General features: G+C 36.0%; 1 protein-coding gene across 4 annotated transcripts in view; it reads right to left on the reverse strand.

Moving 5' to 3' along the window:
- CADM2 (cell adhesion molecule 2) overlaps positions 1 to 25,952 on the reverse strand; it is a 1,267,951-nt gene that overhangs the window by 183,402 nt on the left and 1,058,597 nt on the right. For all 4 annotated transcript variants that reach the window (XM_086321892.1, XM_086321883.1, XM_086321874.1 and 1 more), the window contains 2 exons: positions 4,632 to 4,784; positions 2,148 to 2,285 (listed from right to left, as the gene is read on the reverse strand). In XM_086321892.1, coding sequence (XP_086178018.1) covers positions 2,148 to 2,285; positions 4,632 to 4,784 — 291 coding nt within the window. The remainder of the gene's footprint in view (positions 1 to 2,147; positions 2,286 to 4,631; positions 4,785 to 25,952) is intronic.

Genomic DNA, 25,952 nt, shown 5'->3' on the forward strand with positions numbered 1-25,952 from the left:
ATTAGGAGAAGCTGACTAATTCACTAACTAATTTAATGTCAGAATTCAGAAAAGGATGCATGTTGGTAATAATTTAACTAAAGGAAAGTATTTAAGAAGAACATTCTAGCATAAACTGAGTCTATCACATAGAAAAATATCTGATTTGTAAGAATTCACTGCCTGGAGCTTTCTTATAGGCCAAAGAAATCGGATTTTAAACGTATCCTCCAGGTTAGGGTTTTCAGTAAGAAATGCTTATGCAGAAAAAGTGGCTGGATTACAGCCTTTAGAAAAGCTTTAATCAAGACCAGACATTTAACACACATACCTAAACAAATAAACCCTAAGGGTAGAATTAGAATGAATGGTACTGAGCCCTGGCAGACTATAAGAGCAAGTTTAATTTAGCAAAGTGATGTATCTGACTTGTGAATTGGGTGCTTGTATTTCTCTAAATTTAGTCCAATAAAATGTATTTACTAAAATTTTTAAAGCCAAGACAGTGATTATGGATAAATTAGAGATAGCTCCTTGTTTGGGGAAAATATATATACAGAGAGAAAGAGTAACTAAAATAGAAAAGAGGCAAGAATTATGGAAAAACCTGACTAAGCTTTTAGGCCAACCTAATACTATAGACAATTCTATCTGTTAGACCTCCCTGTCCAAGTAATATACATGAATTGCAAGTTAAAATAATCAGAATGGTTTGTATAAACCTATCTCCTAGAAGGAACTGTGGTGTTGGAGAAGACTTTTGAGAGTCTCTTGGACTATAAGGGGATCAAACCAATCCATTCTAAAGGAAATCAGTCCTGAATATTCATTGAAAGGACTGATGCTGAAGCTGAAGCTCCAATATTTTGGCCACCTGATGCGAAGAACTGACTCACTGGAAAAGACCCTGATACTGGGAAAGATTGAAGGCAGGAGGAGAAGGGGACTACAGAGCATAAGCTGGTTAGATGACATCACTGATACAATGGACATGAGTTTGGGAGTTGGTTGACAGGGAAGTCTGGTGTGCTACAATCCATGGAGTCACAAAGATTCCCTCACGACTGAGGCTGAACTGAACTGAGAAGGTTACCCTGAGAATAATACATTTTGCTATATAAATAGGAAACATTTTCAACAAGCATAATAGATGATTTTATTACAGTGAAAGCCACTCAGTCATGTCCAACTGTTTGTGACCCCGTGGACTATACAGTTCATGGAATTCTCAAGCGAGAATTTTGGAGAGGGTAGCCTTTCCCTTTCCCAGGGGATCTTCCCAACCCAGGGATCAAACCCAGGTCTCCTGCATTGCAGGTGGATTCTTTACCAACTGAGCTATCAGGGAAGCCCAGATGACTTTTATACTTGGATTTAAAAAGAAGCTCCATGAGTTGGTGGTGGACAGGGAAGCCTGGCATCCATAGGGTAACAGAGTCAGAAACGACCGAGTGACTGAACTGAACTGATACTTGGGTTTTAACAGACATATGATTTCAGGTCCAAGATATCTGCATGTGGGGTAAAAAAGAAAAATTACTACTAACCTTAATAGCCATCTTCTCTATAAACTTATTCCACCTTAAAAGAGTGTGTGTATGTGTGTGCGTGTGTAATTTAAGGGTATGAAGGAGCAGAACTATGGTTAATATTTACATTTCTATGCATTTTTACTGAGACAAGTACATTTTTTGCCCTCTGTGAGAACTACTGAAAAACAAATTTATTAATGTTTAGCTAGTTTTATCCTCAGAAATTTGTATTTTCAGAACCAATAAGTTGAAGAAATAATTCATGGAATTTCTCTGTCTATAATCTAAATACTATAGATGAGTTGTAAAATGGCCACATCTAACAAATACTTAGCCCTTACTGTTGTCAAGCACAAACCTATGTGGCTTTTGTATATTAACTCATTTCTTTCTCCAACTTTCCCACTAGATATATATCATTGTAAAACTGTTTTACCCAAGAGGAAAATGGATCACACAGAAATGGTATCCACATACCTTGTAAAATTACCCAGTGTAAGGTAAATCTGGTTCAAATTACACTTAATCAGAAACTGACTACGTTTGAAAAAGGAAATGTAAAACTCTGTGGATCTAACACTTCATGCTAGTTTCAACACATTAATATAGACTAGGAGACTTTCCCCCAATCCTTACCTTTAATCTCTTTGTCATTTTTGAACCATCTTATATCAGCTGCAGGTTTACTACCAGATGTTTTACAAGTCAGCTGCATCAAGTCTCCTTCCATAACTGGGGATGAAAATCCACTAATTTGAGGTTTCTCAGGAACACCTGAAATTTAGGCAAATGGATGAAATGAACATTAATCTCCAATGTTGATTTGTTCTCATGACTATTACTTTTGCAAACAAGGTAAACTGGGTGTTCAACAATAATTTCAGTCAAGAGAAATAAAATAAAACATAATAAAAAACTGCTATATAATAAGTTACTTAAATACACACACACACACACACACACACATACATACTGGAGAAAGAAATTTCAACCCACTCCAATACTGTTACCTGGAGAATCCCATGAAGGAGGAGCCTGGTAGGCTACAGTCCATAGAAGAGTCAGACACGACTTAGTGACTCAACAACAACAAGAACATATATACATACATACATACTATGTGTGTGTCTGTATAAATATGCATATGTGTGTATATTATCCAGAAAGCATTTAAAATGCACTTAATTCCAAGTAGTTTTTTTTTTTAAATTAAAATTTACCAGCAAAAATACTCATTGTAAATCTTAAAAACAAATATTCAATGTATCCTAAGATTTACCACTGTGTGTATTTAAGAAGGGAGATTTCTTGCATCAGGAAAAAAAAAAAAGAAAATCTGCAAACCGTATTTCTTCATTCTTTAGGAAACTGTGATTTAACCAAAATAGCACCTTTCATTCCTGATTTCATAATTCTTAGAGCTTAAAAGATATTGTTTGCCTCTGTGTACATTTTTCTAGAAAATACACTTTGGAATAAGGGATTCATCAATAATTGCAACTACACTTATATTTCTGATTCTTCTGAGGGAAAGAATGTCTCTTGATATCATTTGTATTAGAAATACAGTTATAGTTTTGTGGAACATGATATGTATTATTTTTAATGCTAGTTAATGCTAGCCACTTATTACCTTTTCTAGTCCAAATCATCCAGTAAATAAACAGATGGCTAATATGCAGAGATAGACATGGATGACTTAAATAATAGAACATTATACATTTTGGAGATAATAATATTCTGCTGTCATGATAGAGATTTATTAAAATTTCTTCTAAAAGTGTTCAATAATAAAAGCAGGCTGAAAGCTTCTTTATTGTACTACTTAATTCAGTTTGAAAAGAATAAAATGTAGGAATGTTGGAAGTCACCATAAAAAGAAATGCAAACTAAAAGAAAAACAAGAACAATCAAGATAAATGACAAATCGACCTATTTCATTAGTTGGCTAGCTTTATTTATTTATTTATTTTTTCTGTTCACCTTCATACTGCTTAAAAAAAAATTATGTTACATCACCATTTAATAAACTTAAAGTAGGCAATTGCCTATTTCTTGGGGTCTCAAGTTGGCTCTCTACAGAACAATGCATTAACCTTAAGCATCTGCTATCCTGAAATACTCCATTTAGTGGGTATATTTTGTCCTTATGGCAAACTTGTGAAGATTTTTATACAGTCATCCCAGTGGTACTTGCAAAGAAGCATATTTCATATCCTATGCATAAAACAAATTCACTAGCTGGATTAACTTTCATATTCCCAACAACAACAAAAAAACCCCAGCATGCATTAGTTACTTTAAATACAGTGTTATGCCTTTATCTGTCAAAAAAAGGATGGCAAGCTGAGGCAAAAAAAAAAAAAAAAAATCAATCTTTAAATTCATCTAACTTGTTCAGTACACAGGTGTGTTTCAAAGAACTGCAGCAATTTTAGCTGATTGGGCCACTGACGTCTGTGGAATCGCAGAGCTCTGAGCTATAACTTTATTTCCCCAGAAACGCTATGAATATATTGCTTTCTGATGTCACCATAACCTTTAGAAAAATGGCCCAATACTTAGAGAATAAAAACACAGAAGTTGCAAACCGCGTACACAAGCAACTTAATTTCATTTCATTTAGCAATCCGGAAAAGTACAAAGTTAAAAAGCAAGAATTCAAGTAGAAATGTCAGGGTCATTTAAATGCACTTAGATACACAAAGGGTCATATTTGGAAGTCAAAAAATATTAGGAGGAGCCCATCAGGTGACTGATGATAAGATGGAGGGGTACACAAAGACACATTGATTTCATTATGCTCATTATTCTATCGCTTTATAAAAGGATCACCATACATACACTAAAGAGCTGATTTGACACAAAGGAACTTAGCTGAAAAATCAAAAAACCTCTTATCTATCCCTGGCTAAGAAACAAAATGGCTGCGTGCTTTTAGGAAGTCATACAGACCTTTACACCTCTTTGTACCTATTTGCAAAATGGGGGAAATGACTGTGATTTTTTAAAAAGCCTTTTGATAATCGTCAAAGTGTAGATTTGTTATTGAATCATGTTGCTATATCTGTACACATCTTTCTGGCTTGTGATCACATAGTGTTAGTCCCTTGCACTTACCCAGGACAGTGAGATAGGCCTTGGACGTTTTGACAGGCATTGTAAATAAAGAACAGGTGTACTGTCCTTCATCAGACAGAGAGACATCACTGACGCTGATACTCAGTTCATGCCAGGAAGCCCGAACCAGCTCGATTCTATTGTCTCTTAAGGCTGGAAAAAAAGAAAATATTGAAAATGTGAATTACAACAGTAGACAAAGTCAGTACTGTAAGACCACGTATTTTTAGCACAACATAACAAACATGGACTATACAGTACATGGGATTCGCCAGGCCAGAATCCTGGAGAGGATAGCCTTTCCCTTCTCCAGGGGATCTTCCCAACCCAGGGCTTGAACCCAGGTCCCCCACACTGCACGCAGATTCCTTACCAGCTGATCCACAAGGGAAGCCCAAGAATATACTGGAGTGGGTAGCCTATCCCTTCTCCAGCGGATCTTCCTTACCCAGCAATCAAACTGGGGTCTCCTGCATTGCAGGCAGATTCTTTACCAACTGAGCTATCAGGGAAGACTTCCTGGCCATGAGTATGTCGAAATATTGTTTCCTGAAACATTTCAAACTAATGTTTATATATATTGAATTTTTAATCAGATTTTTTAAATCAAAGTAGAATTGTGTTCCTTAATGTTCTCAGAAAAAACTTTTTAATTAAGTGATTGGATCTAGTATATATGATGCTTTGGATGAGGTAGATATTGATGGTGATAAAAATGGCTTTCCTTCACAAAGTCTTTCATGAGTTGCCAGTACTAAGAAAAACTATAAACAAAATCATTAACTTCTATGCACAGACAAAATTGGGAAAACTATGACTGCTCATTTCCTTCTAGGAAACCAACAATGAACCTGAGCATATTGAAAGTTTCTCTGCAGCAGAGACACCTGTCAAACTATTTTTTTAATCCAGAGCTTACTTTCAGCTGAAAAGGACCCAGAGGGTTGTTGTTGTTGTTTCATTGTTAAGTTGTGTCTGACTTTTTGTGACCCATGGACTGAAACCCATCAGACTCCTACATCCCTGGGATTTTCCAGGCAAGAATACTGGAGTAAGTTGCCATTCCCCTCTCCAGGGGATCTTCCCAAGCCAGGGATCAAACATGGGTCTCCCACATTGCAGGCAGACTCTTTACTGTCTGAGCCACCAGGGTTTAAAATATTCTTTGGTTCAAATCACCTTTTCTTATACAGAACACTTGTTTTCACAGAAGATCTCTTAGCAACTTGCGGATTTATGCTCCTTTTAAATCATTCTAGGAAAATCATTAAAAAGTTTAAATTTTATTATATTCTCCACTAAGTACAGCTATAAAATCAGTAACTAAGCAAGAGGTGACTAAGGGAATAATTTGAAAAGTAGGAAGAGGAAACAGGACTGGTTAGGAATACTAGGACCCAGTTCAGTTCAGTTCAGTTGCTCAGTCATGTTCGACTCTTTGAGACCCCATGAACTGCAGCACGCCAGGCCTCCCTGTCCATCGCCAACTCCCAGAGTCTACCCAAACTCATGTCCATTGAGACAGTGATGCCATCCAATCATCTCATCCTCTGTCCTCCCCTTCTCTTCTTGCCCTCAATCTTTCCCAGCATCATGTGGGTCTTTTCAAATGAGTCATCTTTTTGCATCATGTGGCCAAAGTTTTGGAGTTTCAGCTTCAACATTAGTCCTTCCAGTGAACACCCAGGACTAATCTCCTTTAGGATGGACTGGTTGGGTCTCCTTGCAGTCCAAGGGACTCTAAAGAGTCTTCTCCAAACCACAGTTCAAAAGCATCAATTCTTCAGGGCTCAGCTTTCTTTATAGTCCAACTCTTACATCCATATGGGAAAATCATAGCCTTGACTAGATGGACATTTGTCGGAAAAGTAATCTCTGCTTTTTAATATGCTGTCTAGCTTGGTCATAACTTTCCTTCCAAGGAGTAAGGTACTTTTAATTTCATGTCTGCAATCACCATTTGCAGTGATTCTGGAGCCCAGAAAAATAAAGTCAGCCACTGTTTCCCTATCTATTTACCATGGAATGATGGGACCGGATGCCATGATCTTAATTTTCTGAATGTTGAGCTTTAAGCCAACTTTTTCCCCTCTCCTCCTTCACTTTCATCAAGAGGTACTTTAGTTCTTCTTTGCTTTCTGCCATAAGGGTGGTGTCATCTGCATATCTGAGGTTACTGATATTTCTCCCGGCAATCTGGATTCCAGCTTGTTCTTCTTCCAGCCCAGCATTTCTCATGATGTACTCTGTATATAGGTTAAATAAGCAGAGTAACAATATATAGCCTTGATGTACTTGTTTTCCTATTTGGAACCAGTCTGTTGTCCCATGTCCAGTTCTAACTGTTGCTTCCTGACCTGCATACAGGTTTCTCAAAAGGCAGGTCAGGTGGTCTGGTATTCCCATCTCTTTCAGAATTTCCCACAGTTTATTGTGATCCACACAGTCAAAGGCTTTGGCAAAGTCAGTAAAGCAGAAATAAATGTTTTTCTGGAACTCTCTTGCTTTTTCAATGATTCAGCAGCTGTTGCCAATTTGATCTCTGGTTCCTCTGCCTTTTCTAAAAGCTGCTTGAACATCTGGAAGTTCACAGTTCACATATTGCTCAAGCCTGGCTTGGAGAATTTTGAGCATTACTTTACTAGCATGTGAGATCAGTGCAATTGTGCAGTAGTTTGAGCATTCTTTGGCATTGCCTTTCTTTGGGATTGTAATGAAAACTGATCTTTTCCAGTCCTGTGGCCACTGCTAAGTTTTCCAAATTTGCTGACATATTGAGTGCAGCACTTTCACAACATCATATTTCAGGATTTGAAATAGTTCAACTAGAATTCTATCACCTCCACAGCTTTGCTCATAGTGTTGCTTCCTAAGGCCCACTTGACTTCACATTCCAGGATGTCTGGCTCTAGGTCAGTGATTACACCATTGTAATTATCTAGGTGGTGAAGATCTTTTTTTGTACAGTTCTGTGTATTCTTGTCACCTCTTCTTAACGTCTTCTGCTTCTGTTAGGTCCATAAAATTTCTGTCCTTTATTGAGCCCATCTTTGCATGAAATGTTCCCTTGGTATCTCTAATTTTCTTAACAATATCTCTAGTCTTTCCCATTCTATTGTTTTCCTCTTTTTATTTGCATTGATCGCTGAGGAAGGTTTTCTTATCTATCCTTTCTATTCTTTGGAACTCTGCATTCTAATGGGTATATCTTTCCTTTTTGCCTTTGCTTTTCACTTCCCTTCTTTTCACAGCTATTTGTAAGGCTTCCTCAGAGTGCCATTTTGCTTTTTTGCATTTCTTTTTCTTGGGGGTGGTCTTGATCCCTGTTTCCTGTACAATGTCACGAACCTCCATCCAATCGTTCATCAGGCACTGTGTCTATCAGATCTAGTCTCTTAAATCTATTTCTCACTTCCACTGTATAATCATAAGGGATTTGATTTAGGTCATAACTGAATGGTCTAGTGGTTACCTCACTTTCTTCAATTTAAGTCTGAATTTGACAATAAGGAGTTCATGATCTGTGCCACAGTCAGCTCCTGGTCTTTTTTTGCTGACTGTATAGAGCTTTTACATCTTCTGCTGCAAAGAATATAATCAGTCTGATTTCAGTGTTGACCATCTGGTGATGTCCATGTGTAGAGTCCTCTCTTATGTTGTTGGAAGAGGGTTCTCTTGGCAAAACTATTAGCCTTTGCCCTGCTTCATTCCATATTCCAAGGCCAAATTTGCCTGTTACTCCAGATGTTTCTTGACTTCCTACTTTTGCATTCCAGTCCCCTATAATATATATAACTAGGACCCAAGGAACAATACATACAGGGCCTCTTCAACCAACTGTAAAAGGCAATTGAGACTCGGCTTCTCCTAATGGAAATCTAGCAACAAAAGGTGGCCTAGGTGGACTCGCTTTTATCGCAGATCAAACTCCCCAAGAACTTTGGGAGAGATGAGGCCACCTCCAAGGGGAATCAAGCAGAAGTACTGCTCCCATGGAAAGCAATCTCTTTCTCCCTTGGCTGGCCATCAGGGAAACCCTTACCTTTCCTATTGAGAGACAGCAGTCAGTTGGACATCACAGGCAGTGGATAATTCTATAACAATTCTAAAGCAATTACCCACCCCTTGAAGTGATCTTTGATAAGACTGGTACAACTACCAGGGAAAACAACTCCCAGGTCAGCTCAAACTGACCAAATAGCACCACAAAATCTCTGAAAACTAAATTGTCAGTGGTACCATAACCCACAAATGTAAGCTAGGATCTGTGTGATGAATCTATACAGAACAGAAGATGTAAATAGTATCCAGATTCTCCTAACATAATAGCCAACTGTCCAGGAGCTGATTAAAAAAAAAAAAAAAAATTACCAGTCACACCAAATACTAGGAAAATCAAATCTTTAATGAGAACAAATAAGCAACAGATGCTAACACTGAGTTGAAATGGATGTTAAAATTATCTGACAAAAAGAATTTAAAGAAGTCATAGTAAATTTATTCTAACAGGCAATTGCTAATTACCTTGTAATAACACAAAATAGAAAATCTCAGCAAAGTAAAGAAGTATTTTAAAAAGAGCTAAAAGGAAATTATAGAAGTCAAAAATACAATGATCAATATAAAAACTCACTGGCTTGGATTAATAGTACAATTGTGACAACAGAGAATATAATCAGTGAACTTAAGGACAGAGAAATATCATTCACCTGATCCAAACAAGAGAGAGAAAACTGATTGGAAAACAAACAAAAAAACCCCCAAATCTTAGAAACCTGAGGGAAAAATGACACAGTATCCAACAGTGTTACCATATGAGTTGCAAAAGATGAGAAACAGTGGGGCTGCAATAATTTAAGAAATAATGGTCAAAAACTTCACAACTTAGGCAAAGGAAAAAAAAAATCAAAAGGAAGAGTAAATTCAAATAAGATAAACCAAAAGTCCATATCAAGATATAGCTAAATTAAAATTCTGAAATCCAAAGAAAATGAATAAAACCTTAAGAGTAGACACAGAGAAAGACATATTACCTATAAGAACCAACACAAATGACATTATGTTACTATTTGTCACTTGAAATTATAGAGGTCGGAGGCAGTGGCACATTTTTCAAGTGCTGAAAGAAAATATCGATAGTAAATTCTTATCCAGTGAAACCACCATTCAGGAACCAGGGGGGAAATAAAAGTATTTTTGGAAGAAGGAAAACTAAAAAACATGTTCCTCTAGCAGATCTGTCTTAAAGAATAGTTAAAGTTCTTCAAACAGAAAAGATAAAAATTTGAAGCATTAAGAAGGAAGAAAGAACGAGTGACAGAAAAAAAAAAAAAAAAGGGAAATACAATGTACACTACTCTTCTGTGTTTCCCTAACTATATGATAGGTAAGCAAAAATTATACCATCAACTGATGCAGTGTTCAACATGCAAAGATGGATTAGTCAAAACAAATAAAAAATGGTAAGGCAAAGGGATCTAAAGAAGTAATTTTTTCATACTTTATTAGAAGTGGTAAAACTGGTAGACTGTGATAAGTCATATGTGTATAGGATTTCAATACCTGGAGCAACTACTAAGAAAATAGACAAAGTGATATATTCAAAAACTATATAAATAAAGATTAAGTCTATTTATATAGTGTCTTGAAATAACTAAAATTATAGAGCTGGAGAAAAGATTAATTCTTACCAAGGGTTAAGGTTAGTAAGAGGTGGAGGAAAGTGGAAGGGACATGAATGTGGTTATAAAACCAGAGCACAGGGGATCATTGTGGTGATAGAACTGTTTTGCATCTTGACCTGGTGATGCATACATTAACCAACATATGTAATAAAACTGAATAATATATATGCATATATAAGCTATATAACTACATAGTACTATCAAAGTCAAGCTGATATATTACATATGTTAAGTCACTTCAGTCATGTCCAACTCTGTGCGACCCCACAGACGGCAGCCCACCAGGCTCCCCTATCCCTGGGATTCTCCAGGCAAGAACACTGGAGTGGGTTGCCATTTCCTTCTCCAATGCAGGAAAGTGAAAGTGAAGTCACTCAGTCGTATCCGACTCTTAGCAACCCCATGGACTGCAGCCTACCAGGCTCCTCCATCCATGGAATTTTCCAGGCAAGAATACTAGAGTGGGCTGCCATTTCCTTCTCCAATATTATTACATATACATGTAGTATAATTACATATACAACCTGATACATACAGATACTAAATGTTCATATTTAAATTATTTGTGTGGAGTAAGGCTAAAAGCACAGGTTTTGGTATCAAAAGATCTGCTTTAGGCAGTTATATAAGGTTAGGTTTCCTGTGGATAATAATTCCTGATTCATTTCTATCTTTGGATTATGATGAGAACTTTAATATCATGTTACATACAAAGTACTTTAAAACAAATCTGCATGATATACTAAAATATTTTGTATTTGGAATCCTGATGAGAAACCAAATATTTTGTCTGAAATGTCTCAACTGGTTGAGATGACCAAATCCTATGTTTTGAGTTGCTTTATAATTGCTATCAGTCTTGACTAAAATTTAGGCTCTGAAAAGTAGAATACCTATATTGTAACACCTATATTGTAAATACCTATATTGTAAATACCTATATTGTAAGCTTTTTGGGTTACTGTATGAATTTATGTGATTCACTTGTTGTGCACCTCAGTTTGCTGAGTGTTAAGTGGAGATAATAATAATCAAGTGAAAAATATAAGGGATATGTCTTAGAGAAATGAATATATGAATATATATTCAAAATCTGAAAACATATTCTCAAAGAGGAAGAAAGTGACACAATTAGTAAAGATATTTTATTATCATGTAAATATCCTTGATAATTGATTTGTCAAAAACACAAAGAGCTTCCTGAGATTTTCATTGGACTGCATATTTTAAACAAATCCTACATCCACAGCGTTTATCTTTTCAATTTTGTAAATAGGATGCCATCTGCAGTTCACTTTATCACAGCACTTTAAGTATGAAAGAATAAAGGGAAACCTTCTAAAGTCCAAAGAGGGATGTCATATAACTCAAAGGATTCCCTGTGAGAAGGATCCTTGTCTTGCTCATCTCAGCACTCTGCACCATTACTATCTGCGCGGGAGGTTTTCAGTGAATGAGTATTGAATTGAAGTTGAGAGCCAAACTGTCTGTTTATGATAACAGCAGACTGAAAAAAGAAATGAATTAAGAAGTCCTTTTCGATAAATCTCCATGGGATCCATTAAGGGAGAAAAGCCCCAAAAAAGAAGAAAAAGGATGTCATGTTTAGACACTGTTTAGCATAAAAGATCTAGAATCATGCTTCACATTTTTTTTTAACAAAGTGTCATTCATTGAACAATTATTTGAAGTACTAAATGAGTGATCCATGAAGTTATTGTCATGTTACCTTATGGTTTCCAAATGCACACAAAAGGTAGTAAATACCTAGAAATAATCCCCACTTTCTCCACAGTAAATTCCACACATTGATACTGAACCTGAATAAAGAACTGTAATATAATATTGTTGGTTGAAGTGAATTAAATCTTAAAAAAAATAGAAGTTTGGGAACAGAGAATGTTCATGGTTATCCAAATATCTTTTTTAAACAATAAAAGCTCAAATATTTCATTGAAAAAATAGTTAAACATTACCTTAGGAACAATTAAGAGAACAAATGAGTGTGTAGAATAAAAGAAAGGTAGTTGCTCACCCACCATAGAGATTAAAATGAGCCAATGAGCCAAGCAGCTACTTTGAGGTCACACCTCATAAGTCATTAGGTGCCTGCCACCCAATGGTGAGTTGACTTAAGAGTTCAAAACCCTGACCTCTGGAGAATTTTATTTTAGCTGCAAATAAGAAGCAGTAACCAATGAGTAAGAATCATTAAATAGGACTTAATGCAGGATAAAAATTATTTTCCCAATATACCATTGGTTCTAAATGGTTCATCAGTCATACATGCATATTTGAGATTCATACTAAGTAAAATAAAAATTCCTAAGATGATCACATGAAGAATTTTAGACAAATTTTATACTGATTTCTGACAAAGGTTACTGGCATAGCTAATAAATTGTTTATTAATTCGTTTTAAACCAAATCAACATAATAACACTAGTACTATTGAATTTGTCTGACATTATTCATTTAAGAACCAAATAGAAATTCATGTATACTTGTATCAATAGTGTTCCTTCCTTTAGTGTGATATTTATAAAGGTGATGTTTATAAAGATGGTCACATAACTTCTTGCCAGGTGGTCACATTTTGAAATATCTTTAAATTGATTCCCAGTGAGTAATAATTTATATCAAACTTTAGGATGCTTACATAATGATAAAAAGCATATTTTACTATATAATCACTTTTAAGAGACTATTAAAATGCAGCAAATAATGCCTTCATTGTGTTTGCATTTTTCCTAATTCATCCGTCTAACCTAAAACTTTACCAGATCAGGATTATCTCTTTATATTTATTTTCATAAATATTTATATTTATATTATCTACAGTTTTTTATACATAGCATGGTATATATAGATGCCCATTAAGTTTTATTGGATTAAATTAAATATGTGGGTCATCAGTCTTTTGTATGTAATAATGTCCTATAATTATACATATTAACATCATTTTAGAAAATTCCAAGTATTAAGTATTATATATTGAATGATTTTTATTATTATAATTCACTATATCTTATAGAAAAAGTACTAACAGAAAAAGTCTACATCAAAATGATGTTTATTAATCTCATAAAAATCCAGGAGAGTTCCCCAGCATAGGTATTAAAGAGCACACATACTTGTCCATATATTTAGAGAAACAAAGCATAAAATGTCTCACTCTATGTGTCTTTTATGCTACCAAATTTGATTCAACTGACAAGTTTTTGTTGAGAATCCATGATATGCCAGACACCATGCTAGATGTGGTAGGGAAATAGGAGTTTAAAAACAGTATATTTTCCAACCACCTCCTGTCCAGCTGGGAGACACATGGTCCCACATGAAGACACTTCAAGTGTCAACTTGGTTACTTAAATTCTCAATGTCCAGCATATATTTCCAAGAGCATACCACCCTACATTAGGCTTTACTCAAAGCAATCACTGCATAGACTTAGAACAATTTTTAAACATGTTACTTTCCAATCAGTAATTTTCATTTTGTAGAGTAAGTTTAACATCACTGGTGTGATGAGATTTCAAGAACCATTGATAATGTCATTCTTCATTCTTGTTCTCAGCTCAAGTCCTCACCATCCAGGTGCCCCCATTTGATTCTTATAGGGAGTTTAGATATGTCAGTGCAAGCCAAGTTCTGCCTAGGGAAAGAAATATTAAGAATGCTGTGTATAGTCTTTGATTCAATACCAAGCTTCACTGTTGTGTGCTAACTAATAAGACAGTCCTTCTCATGATTCTGATTTTGTTGTGTTAAGGTTGTCTGGACCAGCACTCACCTTTGTGTCCCAACTTCTGCAACAGGCCTGTTCTCTCTGCACATTATCCACTTAGACCTGTGCTAACTGCCTACACTGGCTTTGACCCTACTGATTTCTCTAGAACTGATCACTAGCTAAATTGGCTTGGGCAATCTGCCAACCCTGTTTTTTTCAGATGAAATATCTACTGTCTCCAAGGGTAAGAATTGGATGAGTAATTAAGGCTTCAGTGACCAAGCCTTAATACCAAGGCTTTTGGTATACCAGAAGGTTTTTTTGTTTGTTTGTTTTTTAATATTAAATCTGTATCTTAATAAATCAGAAAAGAAAAATAAGTCAAATAAGCTCTAATAAAGTTTTAAATGGGTCATATATTCAAGGCTTAACTCTTGTCAGACCTCAAAATTAGTGTATTGACATGTATGATGTCAAAATATGCCTCTAGAAATTGTAAACAGGAAAGACAAAGAAGGAAATTGAGGTATCTTACTCTTATTATGTAGTTTTCTTTTTTTGGTTAATAGCCACAATGTTTTATTTCTTAATAGCATAAGCATATACTGATTACATTCAGTATATGTTATTTGTAATTGTACTATGGACTGCCAGAAATAAAGGAGTTAAACGTACAGATGAAATAAATCACAAGCTAGTGAATCCTTTTCTGCTTTGTTCTTTTACAGTCATACAACATAAAACAATCTAAATCAATCTCCTGGAAAATTGGTAAAAACAGCCATTGCTCTAGAGCTGATATTTGGTATACCAAGTTTCAGCTGGGACTAGATTTTTACTGAAACCATAGTAAATGGAGTTTTAGAAAAGAAATGTGAACAGAATCCAAGCAATAAATCTGGAAACTGTGTCACTATTTGAAAGATGTTTTCCAAGTGGTAGAATTTCAGTTTTTAAACCACAGCTTTACTTACTTCAAATGTATAAAAACAAATATTCATTGCTCTCTTCTCTATATTTGTAATCTGTTATGATGAAACATTAAAAAAGCAAAAATATTGCCATACCTAACAAAAATGTACCCCAAATTAATAAACTTGGGTATGGAAAATGTATTAACATGTTTGAGAAATGAATATAGAGTCCATGGCATTTCTACTTTCCATTTCCTTGTCTTTGTAAAGCTTTCCCCTTTTCCTCAGTGTCCTCCTCATGACATATCCTGAGGGAAACCTTTCTATTCTTTCACTCTATTAAATTCCTAAAGCCCTTAACAAGAGACTGCATCCTTAATACATCTGTGTGTGTGTGTGCACTCAGTCGTATCCAACTCTTTGTGACCCCATGGATTGCAGCCTGCCAGGCTACTCTATTCATGGGATTTTCCAGGCAAGAATACTGGAGTATTTCCTACTCCAGGGGATCTGCTATACTCCTATATCCCTACCCAGTTTTCTCTTTTGTAAGATGACTTTAAAACTGTTTGCCATGTAACTTAAGGCCCTAAATATCAGAAACATGTTTAATTTTCTAGCCCATTTCCCCATCCCTCCTTAAAATGCCTAACAATTTAGAAACACATAAGATTTTGTTCAAATATGGTGAGTAATACATTCCTCTTTACCTAAAGGCATATATTCCTTCTGCAAGTCTCCAGATCAGACTTTTCACTCAAGCTATCTAACATATTGCTTTCTTGATAAAATTTTTCATGCTGTCCACCTCCAGACACATTCACCCCTTCCTTCATTCACAAGGGATGAATGTGCATGAAGCTTAATAATAATTTGTTGAGCTAATGAGAGAGCAGAATATGGATGTGAGAGTTGGACCTTAAAGAAGGCTGAGCACTGAAGAATTGATGCTTTTGAACAGTGGTGCAGGAGAAGACTCTTGAGAGTCCCTTGGACTGCAAGGAGATCAAACCAGTCAACCTTAAAGGAAATCAATCCTGAATACTCACTGGAAGGACTGATGATGAAGCTGAAGATGCAATACTTTGGCCACCTGATATGGAGTCGACTCATTAGAAAAGACTCTGATGCTGGGAAAGATTGAAGACAAGAGGAGAAGGGGATGACAGAAAAAGAGACAGTATGGCTTCATCGACTCAATGGACATGAGTTTGTGCAAGCTGTGGGAGATAGTGAAGGTGTGCTGCAGTCCATAAGGTTGAAAAGAGTTGGACACGACTGTGAACAAAATGAAAGAGTAAAAATGAACATTATATGGTCCATTATTTATATGCTGATGTATACCATTTCAGGAGAAGGCAATGGCACCCCACTCCAGTACTCTTGCCTGGAAAATCCCATGGATGGAGGAGCCTGGAAGGTTCCAGTCCATGGGGTCATGAAGAGTCAGAGAGGACTGAGCGACTTCACTTTCACTTTTCACTTTCCTGCATTGGAGAAGGAAATGGCAACCCACTCCAGTGTTCTTGCCTGGAGAATCCCAGGGATGGGGGAGCCTAATGGCTGCCGTCTATGGGGTTACACAGAGTCGGACCCGACTGAAGTGACTTAGCAGCAGCAGTATACCATTTCAGATTATTGTTGAACTTCATGTACATTCCTCATATGTATACCCTTTGGGCTTCCCTGATGGCTCATTAGTAAAGAATCCGCCTGTCAATGCAGGAGACATGGGTTTGATTCCCAGGTCAGAAGATCCCCTGGAGAAGGAAACAACAATCCCCTGCAGTATTCTTGCCTGAAAAATTTCATAGATAGAGGAAACTTGCTGGCTACAGTCAATGGGGCTGCAAAGAGTTGGACACAATTGAGCACAGCCCAGTGCATAGACATGATATATTTTCATTTTGCAAAATTTGACTTAAAAGGAGTTTGAGCTTTTGATTTTTAGTTTTTAAATCTTTAGATTAGTTTTATCATTTTGTATTGTCAAAATATCATTAATAGGGATCAAAATTTAAAAAATAAAATGATATTTTACAATTCAAACAAAACTCATTTTTCTAAGACCACATCCTAAATATATAACTTGACTTAAGTAACTGAAATTTAAAATGATCTAAGACAGTTGCATTGTCATGCTAAACTCTATAGTGGCCTATGCCTGTAAATCTTCTAAACCTATGGATTCAGACACTGAAAACTTACTCGATGTCTTTAAGATTGTAAGTAGGCTGGTCTTGAGCTTCCCTTGTGGCTCAGCTGGTAAAAGAATCTGCCTGCAATACAAGAGACCTGGGTTCGATCTCCAGGTTGGGAAGATCCCCTGGAGAAGGGAAAGGCTATCCACTCCAATATTCTGGCCTGGAGAATTCCATGAACTGTATAGTCCATGGGGTCACAAAGAGTTGGACACGACTGAGCAACTTTCACTTTCACTAGGTTTGTCTTATTCCTACTTTCACAATGTCATATGGCAAGAAGAACTTTGTAAAACCAAAGCAAATACACTTTTGTCTCCTTTTATATCTCTAGATAACCATCTAGCTATCATTATTCCCACTAATTTTACAGTATGGATTAAATGTTGCATTTCAGTTGCTTACCACATAGGAAATTTCTTTAACATGTAACAATAAAGGACTAGTCAAGACCATTGGTGGATTACGATGTACACTCCACAAGCATCAGTAACATATGCTAACATTGCCATCTTGAGAATGTGAATATCTTCTGAGTGGAAGTGAGCCTGGGGAAGCATGTGTACAAAATTTTAATGGCAGAGGCCTGGGAGCACACATAACACACACACACACCATTCCATGTGCAAGCCTACAGCCATACTTCGAGGGAGACTGGTATATGCAGTCTGGCTGTATGTATAGGAAGGAGAGATACTAGTGAGCAGTTGATACTTTCTGCCTTGATACTGCAGGCTTATGTGTACCACTACATCTATATATGTTAGTGCATCTATATAAAAATCTTGATAAAATTGATAAAAAAGTGTATCCAGGAGTGATAGAAAGTAATAGATAATATATTTCCTCTAAAATAGTTATAATTTCAGTGTGTTTGGTACAAAAATTCTACCTAGTTACTAAATTATTAAAAATAATTATGAATTTATTTTTCATGAACATCTTCTCAATGCTACCTTAGTTAGATTCAGCAAGGGAGAAATAGCAATAGAAGTAACACTATAGTCATTTTCTGTTAACTCTCAAAGTGATAAGCATATTCCTGGTTTTAGAAAATGGAAGGTGAATTATTGTGTATTATTTACTAAATTATGTTTTTAGAATAAAAACTATCCAGCATGGTTTATATAAATTATACATGTATATTAATTAGGCACATATATGTATACATATATATTTGGCAATTAAAGTATTCAATGTTTATTTCATTTCTGACATCAATTCAAAATAAAATTCTATATATCTTCTTAAATGAACTAATAATACACCTCCACTTCAATTTTAAAAGAAAAACTCTACAAATGCTCTATACAATGATGGAATCATCTAAAATGTGAACACTTTACTTGAAAATTCCAAATAAACTTTCACTAAGATAACTTCTGGAAAAGAAAATACAGATACATATACCTCACCCATATATTATCAATATGTACTAATTTCATCTCTTGGCCAATCCTTATAGTACATTTTGATAGAGAATAAATGTAGTTCTAAATCTATAAACCATATATGATAAACATTATATATATATATTCTGCATGCATGCTAAGTTGCTTCAGTTGTGACCAACTCTTTGAGACCCCATAGACTGTAGCATGCCAGGCTCCTCTGTTCCTAGAGATTTTCTAGGCAAAAATACTGGAGTGGGTTGCCATGTCCTCCTCCAGGGTATTTCCTGACCCAGGGATCAAACTCTCATCTCTTTTATGTCCTGCTTGGCAACTGGATTCTTTACCACTAGTGTCACTAGGGAAGCTCATGTTACAAAGCATATATATATATATCTCAGATAATTAAGTATTTTTTTAAATATACATATATATATATCATTCTGGGAGCATTTTCACTGAGAAAGTAAACACTGAATAGACTAAGTGGTTACTGGCACCTGAATATGAGATCATATTTATGCTGCTCAAATTACTGAATGTTAGAAGCTACTGAGGTGTTGATTTGGGTTTAATATAGAGACTGTCTTTCTATTTACTGAGTTCTTCACAAGTGGTACTGAGCAAACTTATGAGATATGAGCTCTGTCAAAAAAGTTGTTTAATTAATGGCTATTGGATCTCCTGCCAGGAATGATTAAATGTCTTTCTCTCATTGAATGAGAATATGTCCTAAGTGACTTTTGAAATCTCTTATAATGATTTTAGGAAATCTATTTTTGAAATTTACTTAGGAGTAACAGTTAATGCTTTCAATCATAAATTGAATTCATATATTTATTCAATGGCAAATAAGTTCTGATTTTAGTAACCAGGAATCACTAACTCAATGGTATATTATACTCAATGTATGCTTTTATCTATTAAAAAGCTTCAGTGGATTATTAAGTTGCCTTCAGTGAGTTATACCTTAATTTTATTAATTACTAATAAATTAGTAATTAATTACTAATCTGCATTTTAAAATCATCTCACACTGATTTACACTTTTTAGTCAGTATGTATTTGTGATCAGACTGACCTCTATGCTGAAAATATTGTCATTTATAAGTTAATTATTCAACAAAGAACTGCTCAAATAAGCAAATATTTCTCAAAATTCCATCTTTAGAAAATTAGTATACATACACTCAAAATGCTTTCTGTTTCTCCTAGATGTCAGCACTCTCATTGCTGCTGCTGCTGCTGCTAAGTCGCTTCAGTCGTGTCCGACTCTTTGCGATCCCATGGACTGCAGCCTACCAGGCTCCTCTGTCCATGGGATTTTCCAGGCAAGAGTACTGGAGTGGGGTGCCATTGCCTTCTCCGAGCACTCTCATTAAATAAATACAAAAGTAAGTATTTAGAGGAGAGCAGTATAAAATTATGAAAGAGTGGACAGACATGTCTAGCTAGGTATGGTGAAATCCTAAATGACAAAATCCATTTTGGATGAGTTGAATGCCTCTGTCTTTCTATCTGTGTCTATATCTCAATTAATATATTTATTTATATGTGTGTGTATATAAAACTGCAATATATAAAATGTATTATATCAGATGATTCCTTTTCCCCAATACCATCTTGCTGGATAAAAATTAGAGGTATTTCATTCTCATTAATAATAGTGTATCACTCTGCAAATAATAATAATAATAATAAGTTGAGGAGATCATAATATACCATCTGTCAGATGACATAAGAACATAATAGAAACTCACTTTATGAAATTCAGACTGAATGCCAAAAAATCATTTTGTTTATGAAGCATTTGAAAAAAGTCAAATAAATATACACTCACTAGCACTAACATATCAATAAAAAAATTCTGCAAATAAGTGCCAAAGTCCAATTTTGTCTTAAGAATTCTCTTCACAACTTAAAATTTAAATAATTTATAAACATATATCAACTATGATTCATTGTTGCTGTTATTGTTCAGTTGCTAAGTTGTATCCAAGTCTTTGCAACCCAAAGAACTGCAGCACACCAGGCCTCCCTGTCCTTCACCATCTCCCAAATTTGCTCAAACTGAAGTCCATTGAGTCAGTGATGCCATCCAACCATTTCATTCTCTGTCACCCTCTTCTCCTCTTGCCCTCAATCTTTCCCAGCATCAGGGTCTTTTCCAATGAGTCAACTCTTTGCATCCTGTAGCCAAAGTATTGGAGCTTCAGTATCAGTCCTTCCAAAGAATATTCAGGGTTGATATCCTTTAGGATTGCCTGGTTTGATTTCCTTGTTGTCCTCAAGAGTCTTTTCCAGCACCAGGATTCAAAAACATCAATACTTTGGCACTCAGCCTTCTTTATGGTCCAACTCTCACATCCATACATGACTACTGGAAAAACTATAGCTTTGACTATACTGACCTTTGTTGGCAAAGTGATGTTTCTGCTTTTTAATACACTTGTCTAGGTTTGTCATAGCTTTTCTTCCAAGGAACAAGTGTCTTTTAATTTTGTGGCTGAAGTCACAATCTGCAGTGATTTTGGAGCCCAAGAAAATCCAATCGGTCACTGTTTCCACTTTTTCCCTATCTATTTGTATTGAAGTGTTGGGACCAGATGCCATGATCTTAGTCTTCTGAAGGTTAAGTGTTAAGTCAGCTTCTTCACTTTCCTCTTTCAACGTCATCAAGAAGTTCTTTAGTTCATCTTCATTATTTGCCATCAAAGTGGTTTTATCTGCCTATATGAGATTGTTGAAATCATAAACTGTGATTTGTTACTAATACCAAATGCCCAGATGCTGATATATGTTCAACTACATTGCAGTCTGCTGAATAAAGACCATTTATTCATTTATTCAGAAGACTTTACTAGAAGCCTTATCCTAAAATGAATACCATACAATTGCACTTAACATATATAAAATATGGGTAGTTTTATGAAGGATGATTGGTAATAGATAATCATCATAATTTAACAACTACAAAATTCTGATACACATTTTCAAAGGTCTTATACAAACTTGTTTCCCTGTTTCCTACAAATAAAAGTCTGTGAATATTTTGTTTGCTTCTGCAAAACAGTATTTCTTTAGGTGTTTGTCACATTATTTCTTATTTTTGTTGAGAAAATATCTTTCAGTATTTGATACAGCTCACTATTTGCCTGGATTCAGAGAACAAGAAAATGATGTGGTATTTGAACTGAACACTTTCTGTAAGCTCTGATTCTTTCCAACAGCCTACAATATATTGGTCTCCTCATTGACATATGAAATTTATTTCTTACATCCCACCATAAAACCACCATATGTGGCCATGTGACATTACTCTCATCAAGCATTTATATCAGAGACAAGAAGATTATATGCCATGCTATTATGGAAATGCATACACAAAGGTACACTGGGAATGGGAAACATTTGCCTTCCTTACAGAAACTAGCCTTTAGTATTTGTCATCTTTCAACTTTACAGGACCCCATACCCTGCAAAAGTCTTGCATTGCTATTTGTAAAATAGGAGGAGAAAATGACTCAAGACTACGTTGTGCATGTTTCCAATAATCCCAAAGTCTCATCTCCTATAACCTGAAATTTGGCTTAAATTTTCAGCTTTGCCTTTCTTTTGTGGAAAATATTAATGAAGTAAATTCTATGGCACATGAACTTTGAAAATCTAGAAACCTGCTAGTACATTTAAGAAAATCACTTATATATTTAAAATTCAGGCACAATCACAAAAAGCATCAATATAATAAATATTTCATTAATACTAGTCTATATATTTCTATGAGACATGTTTAATAGTTTTAATTTCCAATGTACATTTGTTACTGGAAGTTTAAGAACTTAACTTTGATTTTGCATCTGTTCATGAGGTCTCAGTTTCTCTGCTTGATATTGTTTTTTCCCCTTCTTGTGTGGAGGAGGTTTATGTGAATCTTTAGAAATTAAATATTATCTCTGAAAAATCATCCAATAAATATTGACCATGAATATTGTTTTTAAAATGTCTTGTTATATAAATCAACATTCAGAGGAGATATAATAAATCTCAGCCTAGTAAAAAATAAATCACAATTTACTATGTAGAATTAAAAAGTGACATCCTAAATTCTATGTTTAAATTAAGGCATTAATTTTTCTGTCTTTACATCATACAATTTGATTATTGTTTACTTTAGTTATCTAAATTAGTTTTTCCGTTCAGTTCAGGTGCTCAGTTATGTCCAACAATTTGCTATCACCAGAGCTTCCTGTCCATCACCAACTCACAGAGCTTGCTCAAACTCTTGTCCAACAAGTCAATGATGCCATCCAACCGTCTCATCCTCTGTCATCCCCTTCTCCGCCGGCCTTCAATCTTTCCCAGAATCAGGGTCTTTTGCAATGAGTCAGTTCTTCCCATCAGGTGGCCAAAATATTGGAGTTCCAGCATCAGTCCTTCCAATGAATATTCAGGACTGATTTCCTTTAGGATTGACAGGTTTGATCTCCTTGCAGTCCAACTGACTTTCAAGAGTCTTCTCCAACACCCCAGTTCAAAAGCAATAATTATTTGGCACTCAGCTTTCTTTATGGTCCAACTCTTACACCTATACATGACTACTGGAAAAACCATAGCTTTGACTAGATGGACCTTTGTTGGCAAAGTAATGTCTTTGTTTTTAATATACTGTTTCAGTTCAGTTCAGTCTCTCAGTAGTGTCTGACTCTTTGCAACCCCATGAATTGCAGCATGCCAGGCCTCCCTGTCCATCACCAACTCCCAGAGTTCACCCAAACTCATGTCCATTGAATCACTGAAGCTATCCAGCCATCTCATCCTCTGTCGTCCCCTTCTCCTCCTGTCCCCAATCCCTCCCAGCATCAGAGTCTTTTCCAATGAGTCAACTCTTCCCATGAGGTGGCCAAAGTATTGGAGTTTCACCTTTAGCATCAGTCCTTCCAAAGAACACCCAGGATTGATCTCCTTTTGAATGGACTGATTGGATCTCCTTGCAGTCCAAGGGACTCTCAAGAGGTTTCTCCAATACCACAGTTCAAAAGCATCAATTCTTCGGCCCTCAGCTTTCTTCACAGTCCAACTCTCACATCCATACATGACCACAGGAAAAACCATAGCCTTGACTAGATGGACCTTTGTTGGCAAAGTAATGTCTCTGCTTTTCAATATGCTATCTAGGTTGGTCATAACTTTCCTTCCAAGGAGTAAGCATCTTTTAACTTCATGGCTGCAGTCACCATCTGCAGTGATTTTGGAGCTCCCCCCCCAAAAAAATCTGACACTGTTTCCACTGTTTCCCCATCTATTTCCCATGAAGTGATGGGACCAGATGCCATGATCTTAGTTTTCTGAATGTTGAGCTTTAAGCCAACTGTTTTGCTCTCCTCTTTCACTTTCATCAAGAGGCTTTTTAGTTCCTCTTCACTAGGTTGATAATAACTTTTCTTCCAAGGAACAAACAACTTTTTATTTCAAGGCAGCAGTTACCATCTGCAGTGATTTTGGAGCCCAAGAAAATAAAGTCTGTCACTGTTTCCCCATCTGTTTGCCATGAAGTGATGGGACTGGATGCCATGATCTTAGTTTTTTGAATGTTGAGTTTAAAGCCAGCTTTTTCACTCTCCTATATCACTTTCATCAAGAGGCTCTTTAGTTCCTCTTTGCTTTCTACTGTAAAGGTGGTGTCATCTGCTTATCTGAGATTATTGACATTTCTTCCAGCAGTCTTGATTCCAGCTTGTGTTTCATCCAGCCTGGCATTTCCCATGATGTATTCTGCATATAGGTTAAATAATCAGGGTGACAATATACAGCCTTGATGTACTCCTTTCCCAATTTGGAACCAGTCTGTTGTTCCATGGCCAGTTCTAACTGTTGCTTCTTGACCTGCATACAGATTTCTCAGGAGGTAGGTAAGGTGGTCTGGTATTCGCATCTCTTGAAGAATTTTCTACAGTTTTTTGTGATCCACACAAAGGATTTGGTGTAATCAATAAATAAGAAGTAGATAATTTTCTGGAGCTGTCGTGCTTTCTCTATGATCCAACAGATGTTGGCAATTTGATCTTTGGTTCATCTGCCTTTTATAAATCCAGCTTGAACATCTGGAACTTCTTGGTTTACATACTATTGAAGCCTAGCTTGGATAATTTTGAGTATTTTTGCTACTGTGTGAGATGAGTGCACTTGCACAGTAGTTTGAACATTCTTTGGCATTGCCTTTATTTGGGATTGGAATGAAAACTGACCTTTTCCAATCTTGTGGCCACTGCTGAGTTTTTCAAATTTGCTGAGATATTGAGTACAGCACTTTAGCAGCAGCATCTTTTAAGTTTTGAAATAGCTCAGCTGGAATTCCATCACCTCCACTAATTTTGTTCATAGTGATGCTTCCTAAGGTCCACTTGGCTTCACACTCCAGGATGTCTGGCTCTAGGGGAGTGATCACACCATCGTGGTTATACAGATCTATGATCTTTTTTTATATAGGTCTTTTGTGCAGTCTTGCCACCTATTCTTAATATTTTCTGCTTCTTTTAGGTCCACACCATTTCTGTCCTTTATTGTGCCCATCTTTGCATGAAATATTCCCTTTGTATTTCTAATTTTCTTGAAGAGATCTGTAGTCTTTCCCATTCTGTTGTTTTCCTCCAATTATTTGCATTGACCACTGATAAAGGCTTTCTCAACTCTCCTTGCTATTATTTGGAAGTCTGCACTCAGATGAATATGTTTTTCCTTTTCTCCTTTGCCTTTAGCTTCTCTTCTCTTCTCAGCTATTTGTAAGGCCTCCTCATACAACACTTTTGCTTTTTGCATTTCTTTTTCTTGGGAATGGTTTGATTACTGCCTCCTGTACAATGTCACAAAGTCCGTCCATAGTTCTTCAGGGACTCTGTCTATCAAATCTAATCCCTTGAATCTATTTCTCACTTTCACTGTATAGTCATAACGGATTTGATTTAGGTCATACCTGAATGGTCTAGTGGCTTTCCCTACATTCTGCAATTTAAGTCTGAATGTGGCAATAAAGAATACATGATCTGAGCCTCAGTAAGCTCCTGGTATTATTTTTCCTGACTGTCTAGATCTTCTCTATCTTTGACTGCAAAGAATTAAATCAATATAACAGTATTGACCATCTGGTGATGTCCATCTGTAGAGTCATCTCTTGTGTTGTTGGAAGAGGGTGTTTGCTGTGACCAATGTGTTCTCTTGGCAAAGCTCTGTTAGCCTTTGCCCTCTTCATTTTGTACTCCAAGGCCAAATGTGCCTGTTTCCAGGTATCTCTTGATTTCCTACTTTGCATTTTTTCTCCCATGTTGAAAAGAACATCTTTTTTTTTTGGCATTCATTCTAGAAGGTCTTGCTATCACACTTCCCTGATAGCTCAGTTGGTAAAGA

This window comes from Bos grunniens, chromosome 1 (assembly GCF_055505025.1).
Source record: "Bos grunniens cultivar Pamir isolate PY7600 chromosome 1, Bosgru_T2T1.0, whole genome shotgun sequence".
NCBI classification, from domain to species: Eukaryota; Metazoa; Chordata; class Mammalia; order Artiodactyla; family Bovidae; genus Bos; species Bos grunniens.